At 49.0% G+C, this 16,596-nt stretch overlaps 1 protein-coding gene across 2 annotated transcripts in view; it reads right to left on the reverse strand.

Moving 5' to 3' along the window:
- SUPT6H (SPT6 homolog, histone chaperone and transcription elongation factor) overlaps positions 1 to 16,596 on the reverse strand; it is a 33,364-nt gene that overhangs the window by 2,737 nt on the left and 14,031 nt on the right. For both annotated transcript variants that reach the window (XM_027625480.1, XM_027625479.2), the window contains exons 9-32: positions 16,472 to 16,588; positions 15,827 to 15,916; positions 15,478 to 15,620; positions 14,482 to 14,630; positions 14,235 to 14,333; positions 13,615 to 13,744; positions 13,380 to 13,530; positions 13,051 to 13,205; positions 12,688 to 12,883; positions 12,140 to 12,279; positions 11,900 to 12,017; positions 10,701 to 10,777; positions 10,324 to 10,459; positions 9,699 to 9,836; positions 9,453 to 9,620; positions 8,366 to 8,493; positions 7,031 to 7,238; positions 6,381 to 6,528; positions 5,804 to 5,946; positions 4,754 to 4,894; positions 3,498 to 3,693; positions 2,861 to 3,099; positions 2,144 to 2,257; positions 1,847 to 1,971 (exon numbers count right to left, since the gene is read on the reverse strand). In XM_027625480.1, coding sequence (XP_027481281.1) covers positions 1,847 to 1,971; positions 2,144 to 2,257; positions 2,861 to 3,099; positions 3,498 to 3,693; positions 4,754 to 4,894; positions 5,804 to 5,946; positions 6,381 to 6,528; positions 7,031 to 7,238; positions 8,366 to 8,493; positions 9,453 to 9,620; positions 9,699 to 9,836; positions 10,324 to 10,459; positions 10,701 to 10,777; positions 11,900 to 12,017; positions 12,140 to 12,279; positions 12,688 to 12,883; positions 13,051 to 13,205; positions 13,380 to 13,530; positions 13,615 to 13,744; positions 14,235 to 14,333; positions 14,482 to 14,630; positions 15,478 to 15,620; positions 15,827 to 15,916; positions 16,472 to 16,588 — 3,449 coding nt within the window. The remainder of the gene's footprint in view (positions 1 to 1,846; positions 1,972 to 2,143; positions 2,258 to 2,860; positions 3,100 to 3,497; positions 3,694 to 4,753; positions 4,895 to 5,803; positions 5,947 to 6,380; positions 6,529 to 7,030; positions 7,239 to 8,365; positions 8,494 to 9,452; positions 9,621 to 9,698; positions 9,837 to 10,323; positions 10,460 to 10,700; positions 10,778 to 11,899; positions 12,018 to 12,139; positions 12,280 to 12,687; positions 12,884 to 13,050; positions 13,206 to 13,379; positions 13,531 to 13,614; positions 13,745 to 14,234; positions 14,334 to 14,481; positions 14,631 to 15,477; positions 15,621 to 15,826; positions 15,917 to 16,471; positions 16,589 to 16,596) is intronic.

The raw sequence follows: 16,596 nt of genomic DNA on the forward strand, positions 1-16,596 counted from the left end.
CCCTGGGCCGCAGGATGATGGCAGCACATGCAGGTGAGGGTAAGACTGAGGTCACAGCGTCAGGGTTGGAGGGGCCTCCCAGGGCAGCAAAAACAATTCCCCATGAACTGGAATCTGGAAGCACCCCTGTTCAGGTGGTGAGTCTGACCTTACTCAACACTTTGCAGTGCAGGGAGTACGTGAGGAGGGGCTCTGGGTTCAGACCAGTTGTAGTTCTGGCTCTGTCACTCGCCACCTAGATGACTTTATGTGAAGTTACTAAACCCTAATCTCAGCTTCATTTGAAAATGGGAGTAACAACTCTTAAACCTTTAGAATTGAGTGTGAGGAATAAATGAGACAGCGCACAGAACACACTTAGCATGATGCCTAAAATACGGTTTCGTTCGATTAAGGATAACTGTCAATTACCGACAATTAAAAAAGCACCAAGTTCTCATTTATATATAAATTGAACCCTGCTTCCTAAATCTAATTGACACTCAAGTGTCGTTAGTTTGGCAACACAAGAAGTCTGCATGCCTTCCTATGGAAAGTTATCATGGTGCCTCTACTCCCTTGTTTAATAGTTTTTTTTTTTTTTTTAAGACTTTATTTATTTGACAGAGAGAGACACAGCGAGAGAGAGAACACAAGCTAGGAGAGTGAGAGAGGGAGAAGCAGGCTTCCCGCTGAGCGGGGAGCCCGATATGGGGCTCGAACCCAGGACCCTGGGATCATGACCCGAGCCGAAAGTAGACGCCTAACAACTGAGCCACCCAGGCTCCCCTCTACTCCCTTGTTTAAAGGTCCCTTGTTCGGGGTGCCTGGGTGGCTCAGATGGTTAAGCGTCTGCCTTCGCCTCAGGTCATGATCCCAGGGTCCTGGGATCGAGTCCCGCATCAGGCTCCCTGCTAGGCGGGGAGTCTGCTTCTCCCTCTGCCTCTGCCTCTCTCTCTCCGACTCTCATGAATAAATAAATAAAACATTAAAAAAAAAAAAAGGTCCCTTGTTTGTTCAACTATTTCTCATGGGACAGTGTCCAGCCAAGAGCCCTGGCTACCATCCTCTGGAAGCTGAGTCAGAAATGGCTTCTCAGAAAAACAATATTCCACATGTGCCCAAGATGGCGTAGGGTCTGGAGTCTAGAGTTTCTTGTCACCTAGCCACTGAGTCCCTACCTGCAGTCTATATTGTTTATCATGTGCAGGCAGTAGATGGACAAGAGCGGAAATGCACTGGCCTTGGCCAAGGGCCGAAGGGAGGATGGGGGCACAGAGAAGGCTGGTAGAATGATCAGTCTGGGTAACAGACAGAAAGCAGATCCAAAAAAAGAAAAGAAAAAAGAAAAAAGGGACTTTGATTCAGAGTGAGCTCTAAAGGGACCCAGACAAAGGAATACGTAGAAAGAAGCAGAGGGGAGTCAATGGTAGGAGGAGGAGAAGCTCTTCTGACGCAACCCTTCAGTGCAGGCAGTTCTTTAGCACACTACGGCGACCATGAGCCGCCATGTCCTCACTGCCCTGGCCAGCACAAAGCAGAGAGGAAAAAGGAGAGACCTGTGTCCTGGCCCCCATCTGCCAGTCAGGTGGGGAGAGGCTGGTCATTTCCATCACTCCTTGGGAGAGAGAAGAGGTGAAGGAAACTTTCTCTCATAGAGCTGAGGAAAGTATCTTTCTTACCGAATCTTTGCCCTTTTGCCTCTAAATCATCACCCTCTATCCCCAACTCCAACCTCCACTGCTGGTCTAAACGGGTAAGAGGGGAAAGACAGGCAGAACCAGACAGGGGACCGCTCCAGGGCTAACTCCCCTGCTAGCCTATCTGCGGACCCCAGCGGCAGCACCTTCTCAGCACCAGCACTCACCTGGGTTTACCCCGGGGCTGGTATCCCAGTAGGAACTTGCCGGGCAGTTCCTTGCAGGCACAGATGAAATAAGGGATGAAGGTGGGCTTCTCCTTCTTAGTTTTGATGAGCAGCTCCTCTAATTTCTGGGGGTAGAACAAGGAGGAGAGGTTGGCAGAGCAGCATGCTTGGCACACAACGTCTGGTACACACACGAGGCACCCCTCTTTCACCAGCAGAACATCCCCTACACTGAAAGGAAACCAGACATACTGAAGTGACCAGGAGAGGTCACGCCTTGAAGAGCCCTGGGCTCACCTTACGGTCACCACCACTGCAGTCCTGGTAATACTTGTGGTTCAGGAGGTCCCGGGCAAAGGATGCCATGGGCTGGACATAGCGAGCAACAATCTCATCCAAGTCTTCAAATTCCTGTGGGGAGATGATAAAGGCCCCACGGGTCACACTGCGAGCTGAGACTCCTGGCCCTTCATCCGATCCACTCAGAAGAGAACCCTGGGAGGACGTGGACTTCCCAGCCCTGCTGTGGCCTCACTGCACCGCAAAGTCCCCTCCATTGATCCAGCTGTTTGAGTCATGCCCAGATCTATCAGCTTACAAAGCTCAAAATCCTTTAAACCGTAACTTCGATTCTCCCCTGCTGCTTGGGAACAACAGGGAGCTTCATAAAATTTTTCTCTACTGAAAACAAAAAAGGGAAACACGTGTGTGCATGTGTGTGTGCGTGTGCGCATGCGTGATCATTTGCTTCTGCATGTGTATTTTCTCCTCGTCCTCCACTGGCGCTCTCTGGGTAGCCTATTTTAAAATTTAGAGGACACAGAAAAAGGAGCAAAATATATAAACATTGTTATCAAATGACTCATCTCACAATCAACCTCCTGTTCTGTTGCTCTGTGCAGCTAAAATACATACAATGCACGTAAGTCACTAACGTCAGCTGAAAATAGCCAAAAATGGCTTGTTTCTGGAAGCAGGACAGGGGATGGGAAGTGGGTGGAAGCTGGCTCTCACCTCACTGTTGATCCACAGGGTGGCTCCCAGGCTGAAGGCATTTTCCTTGCCTTCTTCCCGCACATCCACGTGTTGGTAGATGCCATCGCTGACCTTCCAGGTCACGGTCAGGTGATTTTCACCCTTGCTACTTGGGCGGATGATCACGTCACCCTGGTCCATGGTCTCCATCATCTTTTCTGCTTGCTTGAAGTTTATATTATGGAAGGAAGGGTGTGCGATCACTCGCTTGATGTATGCTGAAGAGGGCAGAAAAGAAGAACAGATCAGTTGAGGGGACTGGGAGCCCACAACCACGGGACAAATTGTGGCTTCATTTCTGACCCTCTGTCAAATTCTGAGACTCCTTTACCCTCACCGACCTGGATTCTCTGATGTGAAGGATGTGTGAACCTGGGTTCCTAAGGTGCTCAGAGAACGAGCCTTTAAACGTCACAGTGCATTAGCAAAGAACGTGTGGCCCAAGAAGACCCTGGCTTCCAGCCCTGTCACTGACTCCATCTGTGATGTCTCTGGGCTTCAGCATGTCAGAGCTGAGCACTCACTCCCACCGGGGCACAGCCACCAGCAAGCACATCCTGTGGAGGGAGGGCTGCCAAGACCTGGGCTGCACAGGTGTGGTGGTGGCCACACTCACTGGTCCGCTGCTGCTTCCGTTTCATGTCCTCCTCCTGCTTGTGGTCTGCTGCTTCGGCATCAAAGTCATAGTAGGTGTCCTTGGGCAGTTTCCACTCGTTGTTCCTGTCCATGAGGTCTGAGGTTCGGCAGGTAAGGTCGGCGCTGAACTTCTCAATGTCAATCTTCATGATGCGGCAGTGAACGGTCATTCCCACCTAGATCCACAGAACATTTGAGCTGGAAGGGACAAAGATGATCTAGCCCGATGCCCCATTTTACATGTGAGAAAACCAAAGTCCAGGCAGAAAGACGGGAGAGTGACTTGCCCAAAGCCAGCCAGCTAGCAAGTGACTGATCAGGAGCTCAGTGCTGAGTCTGGTCTGCAGAACATGGGCCATGCCATGCACAGATGCCTCTCATTCTAGGCAGGAAAACCAACTGGGGCTGACTGTGTCTACCCTGCCACTGACATTCTCCCCTTTTCCCATAAAGTCACCTAATTACTGCTCCGAGAGTGCAATCAAAGTCTGGCTACCCTTTTTGGAGGGGAGGCAATATAAGAGCTTTCTGTTCTTTCCCACTGACTTGAGTCTTTTTGCGACACAGCGGCACAAGCCAGTCACACGGCATGGCTCTCCTTTCGAAAAGCTCCCTCGCTTCCTTTTTTAGGAAGATCTTTCCCCAACCTTCCTCACGCCCCGGTTCTCAGGGGTTCATGACACTTAGAACCAGAGCATTTGGCAGATCTGGTACCAGCCATGTCACCAACTAACTGGGAGATCCTGGAAAAGACACTCAAATTTCTCTGGAAAAAGAAGGTCCCATTTCCTTCCCCATCACGTTGTGAGATTGGAGACAACAGACGTAAATGTCAAGTGCTGGTATCTAGTGGGTGCATAATAGATGGCAGCTGGCAGGAGAAGACTAGCACAGAAAGAGAGCTCAGCCTTTCTGTTTCACAGCATGAAATGCTGGGTCCTGCTTCCTGCCTGCAGACTAAAGTCCAGCTTCCCACACAGGAAGAGAGAGCCCTCTCCCGAAGGGCTGGCAACCCAGTGAAATCTCACAAAGACAGTGAACAAAAGCTGCTCCTCATTCACATGCTTCTCACCCTGGCTTCTTTCAATTAGTTTTAAATCCTCCTGACACTCTCTCCCTACCAGCAGCCACTGGGAACAGAGCCTCACTTCTGGGGGGCACTGCCCAAAGTTCCGGAGCACCCAATTTGGGCGGCTGAAAGCCCCACTAGATGCCTTAGCCCGGTCGTTCATCTACCTTTACTCGCTCCTCTGGCCGCTTTACCACTTTGTCACTGAGGAACTTGGTGGGGATGAAGCCGGTGACACCATTGTCTAGCCGTGTTTTGACCCCAATGGCCTGGCCTGGGCATGAACCGCTGTCAAAGTGGTTCCAGACCTGAAAAGTACATCAGGAGAGGAGCTTAGTCATTAAGATTCTGGAGATCACATGTTCAAAAAAGAGCTACCAGGGCACTGCAATTTCTTACCGTAACACCTGGCAATGTGGTCTGAAAACACAATGACTCAGCCACCCACCAACACAGATTCCGAACATCCCTGATGTTCCTTGACTCATAAGTGACGTCAGTAGCTGGCACCACTGACCATCAGAGCAATCCTTCATGTTAAACTGAATCTGTACATCTCTCTAGCTGCAGCTGAGGCCCCTTCTCCCACTTTGTTCAGACACAAGAAATATACATGCCAGTCTCCGCAGAACAACCCATTTCAGTGAACCAGGCGCCCCCTGGCTTTCTTATAACCTGGACAAATCCCACCAGCTTCCTTTATTAGGTAAAGTTCAGAAATTATCTCTTTCACAGACTGCCTCATAACATTTGAAGACTCAGAAAAAGCGTTCAGGGTGGCTTTAATGACTTCTGACCATCAGAGAGGCAGATAATGTCTAGAAGAAAGTGGGACAAATTAAAATGTGTGTGGAAAATGGAAAAAATTCAAGACAGCCTATAGATACCTTCTAACTAGCATGTACGGGGACACTGTGCCTCCCCTGTAAGTAAGAAATGCACGTCTTTGTATCTCCAATCTGGCTGAGTTAGATCCCCAGAGAATGGGAAACTCGGGTTAAAGGCTGAGCCAGAAAAGAAGGAAGCACACAGATTTCTGACTAGTATACCAAGGGACTTCACGTTAGACCTGCATGTATTCTAGCCCTCTTCCCTCTCTTGTGTATTCGTTTGGTAAGAGCACCACCTAAAACAGCCCAATTCTTGACTCCTTTCTAGGGCATAAAGAATATTCAATCGAGGAACTCCAGTGACCACAATAACACAGCAGCACGTACCTCACTTAGTTCAGGGAAATTGTCTTGCTGACAGAAGGGGCACTGCCAGAGCCCTGTCTCATCGTTGCGGATTGCCTGGTCATAGCTCTCACCCTGGGGACGCCTGTGGGCAATGCCAGTGACGTTGCAGATGATGAGCTTTCCTGCGGGAAAGGGCGAGGACGGGGAAGGAAAGAAAAGAATGGGGAACAGGCTAAGAAAACTGGAGGAGTGACTCCTTCCCACTGACTTTTTAGTGACAGAACATCTGTCTTACAGCATCTCCACAGATTTCCCTCACATCCATGAGAAGGCAAATCTTCCCCTGATTTGATGATGGGGGAACATGGAGCCTCTATGAGTGATTCCCTCAAGATCCTGCAGCAGCAGGTTAAAGGCACAGTCTGACCCTAGACTCAGTTTTGACTCCTAGTCCAGGGCTTTATAGTTATAGTCTTCTTACAGGCTCCCCTGGTCTTTTCTCCCTACAGACCTGCCTCATTCTGTTGGAATCATGGCTTGGTTTGAATGCATACAGTAAATGCACCCCCCACCCTTACACATCCTTCTCCAAATGAAAACCAGACCCAGAATTTACCAATGTAGAAGGTCTCTGGTGTTTCTTTGGTTAACATATTGAAGATTTCCTCTGTGTTGGGAGAACGGTAGGCTGTACGGAGGTCCTTATACCGGCAGCTCAGCTCCGCCCGGATGTCGTACAGGGTGATGTGTTTGTCACCGTAGCCCTGCGGAAGAAGCCCATCAGGAAGAACCTTGCAACCATTCCCCGACTGGAGCCACAGGGGCTTTCAATGAAAGGAATAGGCCAGTTGGCCCCTGTCAGGGCTCCTCTTCTCTTTTTCCCCTTCAACGTTTATGACAAGAAGTTTTCAAACCTTTTCTTAATCATGCAATGTTCTAGAATAAAAACGCCTCAGAAAACCCCAATGTGTGAAATAGACACATGCAAAGCCGTGCTATTGGAGAGGAGGAGAGAAGGCTTAGAAGAAAACTTGACTACTGCCCCGACCCCCCTGTAGTAGCCACAGCAGTTTGAGACTTCCTTGGCTCCTTAATAAGCAGACTGAACACTTCCTTGAAAAACCTGGTATAGCCTGGGGAGGGAGAAGAGAGGATCGAGTTTCCCATGCTAACATTATCAGAGGTTTTCTTAAGACTTGCTGCCCAGGTCTCCTCCCATCCTGGGCACTTGGGATTTCTGTGCCAGGCCTCTACGCTGTCACCCACCTGCCTCTCCAGTTCTTCTGCAAAGGCATCAAGGTCCAGGTCCTTGAGTCGCTCTGGGTTTTCCAATATCTCTTCGAGGGCTCCTGCAGGGTTGGCGTCCTCAGCTGATTCATCATATTCCAGAGCATCCACTGCCATCTTCCTGGCCCACTCATAGGTCTCAGGGTGGACTCGGGAACCATCGAGAACTTCAATGTATGAGTCAGTGCTGAAGGAAAGGCAGAAAAGGGGCAAGGATATAGAACGAGAAGCTTCTAGTAACAACCCAAATGTCCACCAATGGGGAACTGGTTAAATAAATTAGGGTACCTCCATATAATGGAGTACTATACAGCCATTAAAAATAATGAGGTAGGTCTATGTGTGCTGACATGGAGAGATGACCACGATATACTGATACGTGAAGAATGCACTGCAAAACACTATGAACCGTATGACCCCATTTTTGTAGTAAATGGGTAGTTAGTAAATGCATAGCAAAAATAAAATTTAGGAACGTTGTAGTATACACCAAATTGTTATGGTAGTTATCTCTGGGGGGTGGGATTATGGGGGACTTCCACTTTCTGCATAATACTGCTATACATTGAATTTTATATCATGAACTTAAATAAGTGTTATAATAAGATAAAACAAGAAGGGGGAAAAAGACTTCTGACAATTTGCTGGCAGCTATTTTCCCCCATAAAGCCTTCCCAGGCTGGTCTTGCCCGTGCACTCACATGGACCTATGTTATTCGTGGAGTGTTACAGCAAAGCTGGGTGGAAAATGAAGTTTTAGAACTTGAAGCCTATTTCCCCACTGATTTCCATTACTGAATGAGGAGCTATGTGCCCGTGGAAAAGATCCTCCAAAGACTGAGTTGATAACTTCTGGAGAGGAAGAGGTCAATAGTGAAGTCCAAAGTCCAAGTGAATAGAACTTTCTCTCAATTAACATCATCTCAAAACATACCGAATCTCTCTCCCCCTTCCTTATTTCCTCATACCCCCACACTCCTTTTCCATTGCCCCTGCTAATCCCACCCTTATCTAATCATGGCAGATCATAACAGAACATGTTTGTGTTTACTGAACAAAGTCTTGTATGTTTCCTGTCCTTAATTTAAAAAGTAAGTTGGTTCTTTTTAGGTTTTTCTCACACAAAAAAAGCTTCACATAATTGAACCGATCTTTTCCATAGGTCAGAGGCTCTTGACTTAATAAAGGTTCCTCACCTTTGCTTTAAAATATTTAATTCAAATACCTTGGGCCCTTTGACAGCCCTAATTCCCTGAATCCCCAAAGCAAAGCCCAAGGGAATTCCTCCTGGCCCACCCAGGCAGAGGGCATCACCTGTCCCCCAGGGAGGCCGTGTCAATCTTGAGGAAGCCAGCACAATTCATGAAGACTTTGGGACCCATGTGGCACATGGTGACCAGCTGGGTCCGGCTCTCGAGCCTGGTGTTGTTTTGCTTCAGGATCTAGGGGAGAGGTGTGGAGTGAGCCAGAGCAGCAGGCGGGCCCCACTCTCCCCGCCTGCTTTCAGGCTCCTGGGAAACCCTCCGTGATGGGAACTCTGTCCCCATGCCTCAATATCTAACTGAGCACTATGCCATACTATTTAAAAAAATTATTTTAGTGAACTACATCACACCTGCCAAAAATAATACATAACGTATGGCTTAAAATTAACGATAAAATGGGGCGCCTGGCTGGCTCAGTTGGAAGAGCATGCGACTCCTGGTCTTGGGGTTGTGAGTTCAAGCCCCACATTGGGTGTAGATATTACTTAAAAAAACAAAAAATCTTTTTTTTTTTAAAAGATTTTATTTGAGAGAGAGAGAGAGAGAATGAGTGAGAGAGAGCATGAGAAGGGGGAGGGTCAGAGGGAGAAGCAGACTCCCTGCTGAGCAGGGAGCCTGATATGGGACTCCATCCCGGGACTCCGGGATCATGACCTGAGCTTAAGGCAGTCGCTTAATCAACTGAGCCACCCAGGCGCACCCCACTCAAAAAATCTTAAAAAAAAAAAAAAAAGTAATGATGAAATATATACCCAAGTACCCATCACTCATCTTAAAGAATATTACCAATACTTCTAAAGCTCCCTGCATACCCCTTTCCCCCACCAACTCCTGACTGAAAGCCTTTTTTCTCCCACTGGAATAAACTACTATCCCGAGGTATGTCGGCACTCTTCTCACTTTCTTCCATCCATTTTAAATCTTGGTTTATGGCTATCTTTCCCACAGTATAGTAGTGAAGAGCACAGCTGTGACCACCTGGGTCTCAAGTCTGACTTGGACTCTCATGAGCTGGATGTCTCTGGACAAGTCCCTTTACCTCTCTGACCTTGGTCTTTTGTCAAATCGTGCTGGAAGAGTGTAAAGGCTCAATGAAATGGGAACTTTTCTTATTTTCTGATTCAACTCCATCCTACCTTGAGGAGATGGGTCCCTTTTCGAGGTCCCAGGCCACAGACATACTGGATCAAGGCCTGGCTGTACGGGTGGGCGATGGCACGGTTGACATCGACCCCAACCTCATTGACTCGGTTGATAAATTCACAGTACAAGGCGTTGAGCAGCTCCTCTTTCACCACGTGCTCCTGTGGACACAGAGCAGACAGGGGTAAGGTTCCCGTGCCATTCTGTCTGCCCAGGCTAGCCTCTCAAACCCTACTCACCTGCAAGGGATGAAACTTGAGACACAGGATGTCTTCATCAGAGCTGCACACCTGGGCAAATTCAATCAGAGGGTCCTGGATGCGCCGGGCCAGGGAGACGGCTTGTCTCAGCACTGGAGGGTAATCCCGGAACTCTGCCTAGAGTCAAATGAGGACCAGCAGGACCATTAAGTTCCCTTACCTCTCAGGCGCCTGGGTGGCTCAGTTGGTTAAGCGACTGCCTTCAGCTCAGGTCATGATCCCGGAGTCCCGGGATGGAGTCCCACATCAGGCTCCCTGCTCAGCAGGGAGCCTGCTTCTCCCTCTGACCCTCCCCCCCCTCATGTACTCTCTCTCACTCTCGCTCTCGCAAATAAATAAATAAATCTTTAAAAAAAAAAAAAAGCTCCCTTAGCTCTCAATAACAAAAGGAAATCCAAAGTGTTCTAGCCTTAAGTCACTTTCTCGTCTTCTCTAGGGTCAATTTAATCTGCAGGGCTCCCAATCTGAGCCATGATTGGCAAAATGAAGCACTCCCACATGGGTAAGTGAATAAGTGCAGTCCTGTGCCCTTGATCACTCTTGTTTCCCTAGCATTGACAGCTCTTACTTGTTCAGGTCCCAAGAATGGGGGCTCCAGCATTACCTCCGATTTCTTGCTGTTCATATAGAGAATGGCCAACTCATTATCAACCAGCTCCACCCCAATAGAGGACAGCTGTTGGCCCTGGTCCAGCTCATGCACAATGCGCTTCACATCTTCGATCAACATCTGGGCGTCCCTGGAGGGATGAGGGGTTGTGGGTCAGGGCTCTTTCTGAATTGTTTCTCAGGGATAGACAGACTCAAGGCTGGGATGGGGGGAGGGTGGTAGGGAAAGGGCTTTGAAGACAAATATCTACCCGCCGGGGATGGGAAATTTACCAAGGGTCTACAGAGGCATATGGCCACTTTGTTAGAGGCATATGCCAGATTCAATAAGAAGGGATGAGTTAATTTAGTCTGATCCCCTGGTGCCCCTACCTGTTTTCTCCTGCGACTGTCACCACATGAGGCTTTTTGTTCAGAAGAAATTTCTTTAAGGTTTCAATGTCTTGCGCCTGGATTGAAATAAAACTGGAACTAAATGGCTCTGAAGATAGGGAGATTTCTAACAGTTTTGTCTCCCTAAGTAGCGCCAAGACCTTTTAAGACCAGAGAATGGTAAGCTCCAAGTTAGACACGATGCACACACACTGTCTAACTGGAACATAAAACAAGGAGACTAAGATCTCTGGTTTGAATGTCATATATCCATTAACATTTTCTAAAGTTGCTACACTTCTGGCTCACACTTGGTTGTGGTCAAACACACTTGGGTCTTCCTTTTCTTCTTTTCCTTCCTTTTCAGTAATCTCTACACTCAACATGGGGCTTGATCTCAATGACCTTGAGATCAAGAGTCCCATGCTCCTCTGACTGATCCAAACATACTTGGGTTTTGCCAACATAAACCACTATTTGGTTGTCAGGACTATTCTAATCTCATTTCAGTGTTTTCTTTTTAAAATATGGTTGTTAATGGGGTGCCTGGGTGGCTCAGTCGGTTAAGCGTCTGCCTTCCACTCAGGTCATGATCCCAGGGTCCTGGGATTGAGCCTGACGTCGGGCTCCCTGCTCAGTGGGGAGCCTGCTTCTCCTTCTCCCCCCTGCTTATGCTTTCTCTATTTCTCTTGCTCTCTCAAATAAATAAAATCTCAAAAAAAAAGATGGCTGTTAAAAATTACTTTAGGATGCACCTCTCTTGGCAAAATGGAAAGATACCGTTAGGTTAAAAAAAAAATCAGAAACATATATGTGAGATGAATTCAAATTCCTCCTTCCTTGGAAAAAAACACTGAAAGGCTAAAGCTGGGAAAAGGTTGGCTTAATGCCTCACTGGCTTTCAGCTGCTGGAACAGGATGACCCAGATGCTGTTAAGAACTGAGGCCGTAATGGCAGCTCCCAGAAGCACACAAGGCTAGGACTTGGCCTCCAGCCAGAAGTAAATTCTGCACCAGAACTTGAGCGCCATCTACTGCTTCTGGAAGTGAGGCTTCTCCCAGGACTCCAAGGTTCAGCAACCAGGTAGAGATAATGAGGGTCTTACATGGGACGTTGCGTAGACAATAAACACGTATCCCTATGGAATTGTAAAATGCACTTAAGGTGTACACTTGGTTACCCCGTCCCAGCCACTTGCCTTCTTTTCCCGTTCTTCCTCTCTCCATGCAGTTCGCCGTTTGGTAAAATGGGGCAGCCGAAGGAAGTCTGTCACTTCTCCTTCGCCGTTGACCAGGGCGCAGAACACAGGGTGATCTCTGCCAACCAGACCGGAAAAAAACAGTGCAACAGTCAGAAATAAGAGAATATAACTAAGAGAAGAATGAGATTAGGAAGTCAGGGAAGGAGTGAGGCTGAGCAGGCACGAATGAACAGGTACCTGGCAGAGGAGAAAGCGATGCCTAGGACGCGGATGCCCTTCCCTTGGTTCTCATCCATAAAGTCATCATCTTCCTCTACCTGTTGATCTGGCCGGTAGGGTGCGACCCTCAACCAGTTGTAGAGTTTGCGACTACAGGCCTGAGGAGGAGACACACCAGACACTAGGGCCGAGAGGCTCACCAAGTGTGCCATGCTGGAAACAGATGCGGGTGCGCATGTGCCAAGGTTGTACTGACATGCGCACTTGCTCCTAGCCCTTGGCAGGCTTACGGTAGGAAGGCATACCTTGCTTTTGGAAACAGAAGAGTATGCAGAGAACAGTAATATAAACAAAGAATGTTTAAATTAGGGGTGGCAAGCCAAGAGGCTGTTCAAATGGGGAGGTCTTGGAGTGATCCATGGCCTTGTCTGCACTCCCCGTGATTACCCTCTCCCTGCCCTCAGTGTTTCTCCATTAGCTAGAAGACTACTCTTAAGGGGTTCCTGCACTCTCAGCTCTAGTTTGGGGAAATCACAGGACCAAAGACCACGAGTTTCTGTCTTCACCTTTATGACATATTCTTTGGCTTCGGCCAGCAGCTTGTTCTTGAGTTCTTTGGCCATCTGCACATAGAGGAACTGCTGCAAAGCTCGTTCGATGGCCATGGTGCGCTGCCGGTTCCACTCCTGCACCTGGTGGCTGAACTCATCTCGATAGTAAAACTGTTTGATCTCTTCGAAATATGTCTGGTCATTGCCATAGCTGAGGAGAGACAACACGGCAGTGTCGGGGATGGAGGAAAGGGGATACTCAGATGTCCACAAACCCTGAGTGAGCCAGGGACAACGGCTCACTCAACTCTGAAACCGAGGTTCACATTCTTGAAGGACCCCTCCCTCAAAGAGCCCCCACCCCAGAGCTTCGCTTACCCTTCTACCCCCTTCATGTCTATACTGATGTCAATGGTGAGCAGCCCTTCATCTTCAGCCAAGCATATCTTGAGGAACTGGTCATCTCTCAGTTCCTTGACAGGCTTGTTCTTTAAGTATTTGAAGGAATAAGCATAGTGGGCCTCATCCACATCCTGCAGACATCAAGAGGAATCATCAGCCTACTGATAAGCTGGCTTGACCTTGGGAGAAAAGACTGCTTGTCTGCTCACAGGCAGACGGCTCAGCTGCGCACGAAAGCAAGAAACTCAGTTCAGTCAACCCAGAGCCGGGCTATGTGTTGGACCAAAACCCTTCACCCAGCTCACCTTTCTACCTTTCTTGGTGGGGGTTATATTGAGCTTGGCTCTCTCCTGGAAGGTCTGCCTCAGCACCTGTCGGACAAGGGGCTCTCGGGCAATCTGCAGGGCTACCATGTAGCGGGCACCTTCCAGCACAGCTTCTGGCGTAGGGAACTGGCTGTAGGGAAAATGGGGCAGCTGTAGGATGACAGTGTCTGGCCCTCAGCCCCTTCCTCCTGCCAGCCACTTGCTGCATGCCTACCTGCAAACGTAATCCTTGGCCAGCTCCAAAGGCTCCGCAGGGAACTGCTCTGTCTCGTGCCGCTGATAGCTGTCCCGGAGGTTTTCCCCAAATTGCTCCGGAGTAAGCCCAAACTTTTTGGCCAGACCATCTGAAGCAAACAGGAGGGTGAAAGGTAAGACAACAGCTGGGCTGACAAATTTCTTTGCTCTCTGAATCCAGCACAGCAATTCTGGGCACTAGACTTTAAAAAGGTCATGAAGAAACAGGACCAGGAAATTCACAAGGAATAGTAAAACTGCCTTTAAGCACCTGACAGGCTGTTATGAGGCCGAAGAAACAAGAATTTTCTGTGACTCCTGGGCTCAGAACTAAGGTGGAAGTTATAGTTTAATAAAAGAACATCTCAAAGACAGGATGGACTCCACCCTTCTGATCATGTGAGCTTTCCATTCCTTTAGGAAGTTAGGGAAAGGCCTGGCCATTACTGTGGGGTGGCTGTGGGTGCGGGGGGCCGGCGTTCAGAACTGGACTGGTGATTCGCTCAGATGTCAAGTCCTCTTCTTGCCCAGCAGCAACTACCAGGGAACTCCCCTTGCTCACGGCTACAAAACCCAGAATACAAAGCAACTGGTTTTTACCTAGCCCAGCGCTCTGGCAGATGGTGTACATATCTCGGCGGGAGGCCTGTTTGAGCTCTGGGCCCCTCTGCTCCTCATCTTCTGCCTCTTCACCCTCACCTGGGAAGAAATCATGAGTTAGTGCTCCAGTTTCCAGTCATTCCCAAGGATCTGACACATGTAGAGAGAAGCCCTAAAGGGCACTCAGCCCAGGTCATCCTAGGGGACGGTGTGGCCATCAAGCCTCCTGGGTTTTTCCAGCACTCGCCTTCCTCATCTCCCTCCTCCCGTACACGCTTCAGCTTCTTGCGGCTGGCCTTGGCAGCATTTTGCATCTTGGGAATATCACGACCATAATAAAGCAAGAAATGGTTGTAGACATCTTTCAGCTCATCCATTGACTGCACATCCTTAAGCCTGGAGGAAAGGGACAGAAGACCTCAATTTTATCACTGAGTAATAGTTTAAACCCAGTTCTGCTACAAGAGGTCCAATTCCCATGAGGCAAGATCCCAACTGGGATGGGTGCCTGTACTCTTCAATTATTAAAGCTACACAACACAACCAGACCATGACTTCCTTGCAACCAAGGTATCTTAGAGAAGGAATATGTCAAATGGTGGTCGCTGGTTGTTAGAAATGGAGATGAAGCTGAAGCATCATATTTCCAGCAAAGTTCAGAGTCCTTGAGAAGTCTGCCCCCGCCCCTACCCCCAGCTTCATGACACTGGCCACTGAAGTCATCTGCTCCCCTCCCACACTCCACACTGATTGGAGGCTCATCAAGCCACTTTCTGGATATAATTTGGTTTCCCATGTAACTTTACATGCAGGGATTCTCAGATTGGCAAACATGACTTTTTTTTTTTTTTTTAATGTTTTATTTATTTGACAGAGAGAGACAGCGAGAGAGGGAACACAAGCAGGGGGAGTGGGAGGAGAAGCAGGCTTCCCGCCGAGCAGGGAGCCCGATGTGGGGCTCGATCCCAGGGCCCTGGGATCATAACCCGAGCCGAAGGCAGACGCTCAACGACTGAGCCACCCAGGCGCCCCAAACATGACTGTCTTATCCTTTTAACATTTTATATCAATATAGATAACTACGATGAATTTGCCTGCCAGAAAGATCACTTTTGATGTGGGGACAAATTGGATTTCTAAGGGATGGGCCCTGTCCTGAGGATTTTGTAGGTTATGCTGCTCCCTGGGGGCCCGCCTTTGGTCTGAGGGCTCCTTGTAATGGAATAAACCCTGCACACGTCACCTCTCCATGTCGGTGGTATCCAGAGCCCGGATGCCATCAGCAAGGGGTTTGTCAGGGTCAGCAGATATCTGCTCGTACTGATAAGCCTGCATCTTCTCAAATAGCCGTGTTAGGTTCTCTTTGCGGATCCTCAGTTGGGTCCACTAGGAGGAGACAAGGCAGGAGTAAGGGCTGGTGTTTGGCCTTAGAGATCTGAGGCTGCTCCGTTCCTTACCAGGAGACCCTGGGGGAGAGCCTAACAGGCTGGGGAGGTCTGGGCTGCCATGGTATGTATAGGACGCTTGGGCTCTGGCAGCAGTGGTGCCCAGTCCACAGCTCAGCCTCTCAGCGGGGCATGGGCCCATCTTACCTTTTCATCCCACTGCCACACCCTCCACAGGTCATTGATGTGCAACTCAGGCTCCACATACTCCTTACGGTAGAAAGCAATAAAAGGCACCTAGAATGGCAGGAAGACTGCAGTCAACCAGAATGGAAAGATCTGTAAGGAGTTCCTTTGCCAGAGGGGTAAATAGCACCAGAACATTCAACAGTCGGAAGCCTGACCTCCCTCACAGGCTCCTTAAGGGCACGTGCTCTCCCCCATAGTGGAAAACGGTGCTGCAGACAGGTAGTATCGTTCTCCTGATCACTAGAGTCTCCTTTGGTTCTCACACTCTTGAGCCAACGGACCACATCTGAGGACAGAAGGGGGCTCCCCACCTGACAGGTAGCTCCCCTTTCCCTCACCCCCAGGTGAATTTCTTTTTGACAGAGAGAGAAAGAGAGAGAGAGAGAGAGCGCGCGCATGCACAAGCAGGGGGTGAGGGTGGGCAGAGGGACATGGAGACAATCTAAAGCAGGTTCCAAGCCCAGTGCAGAGCCTGACGTGGGGCTTGATCCCATGATCAGGACCTGAGCTGTAATCAAGAGCTGGACACTCAACTGAGCCACCCAGGTGCGCCCCCCACCTGAATTTCTAACCAATGGGCCATTAGAGAGCTTGAGGTGCTACCTCAAAGTGTTGATTTCGCATGAAGCCCAAGGCTTCTTTAATCTTCTGAATCGTGCTGGGCCCTTTTCGACTGAAGCTGCTGGTTGGCTGCCCTCGGTCTAGATAATCACAGCTTTCCTAGAGCC

This window comes from Zalophus californianus, chromosome 16 (assembly GCF_009762305.2).
Source record: "Zalophus californianus isolate mZalCal1 chromosome 16, mZalCal1.pri.v2, whole genome shotgun sequence".
NCBI lineage: Eukaryota > Metazoa > Chordata > Mammalia > Carnivora > Otariidae > Zalophus > Zalophus californianus.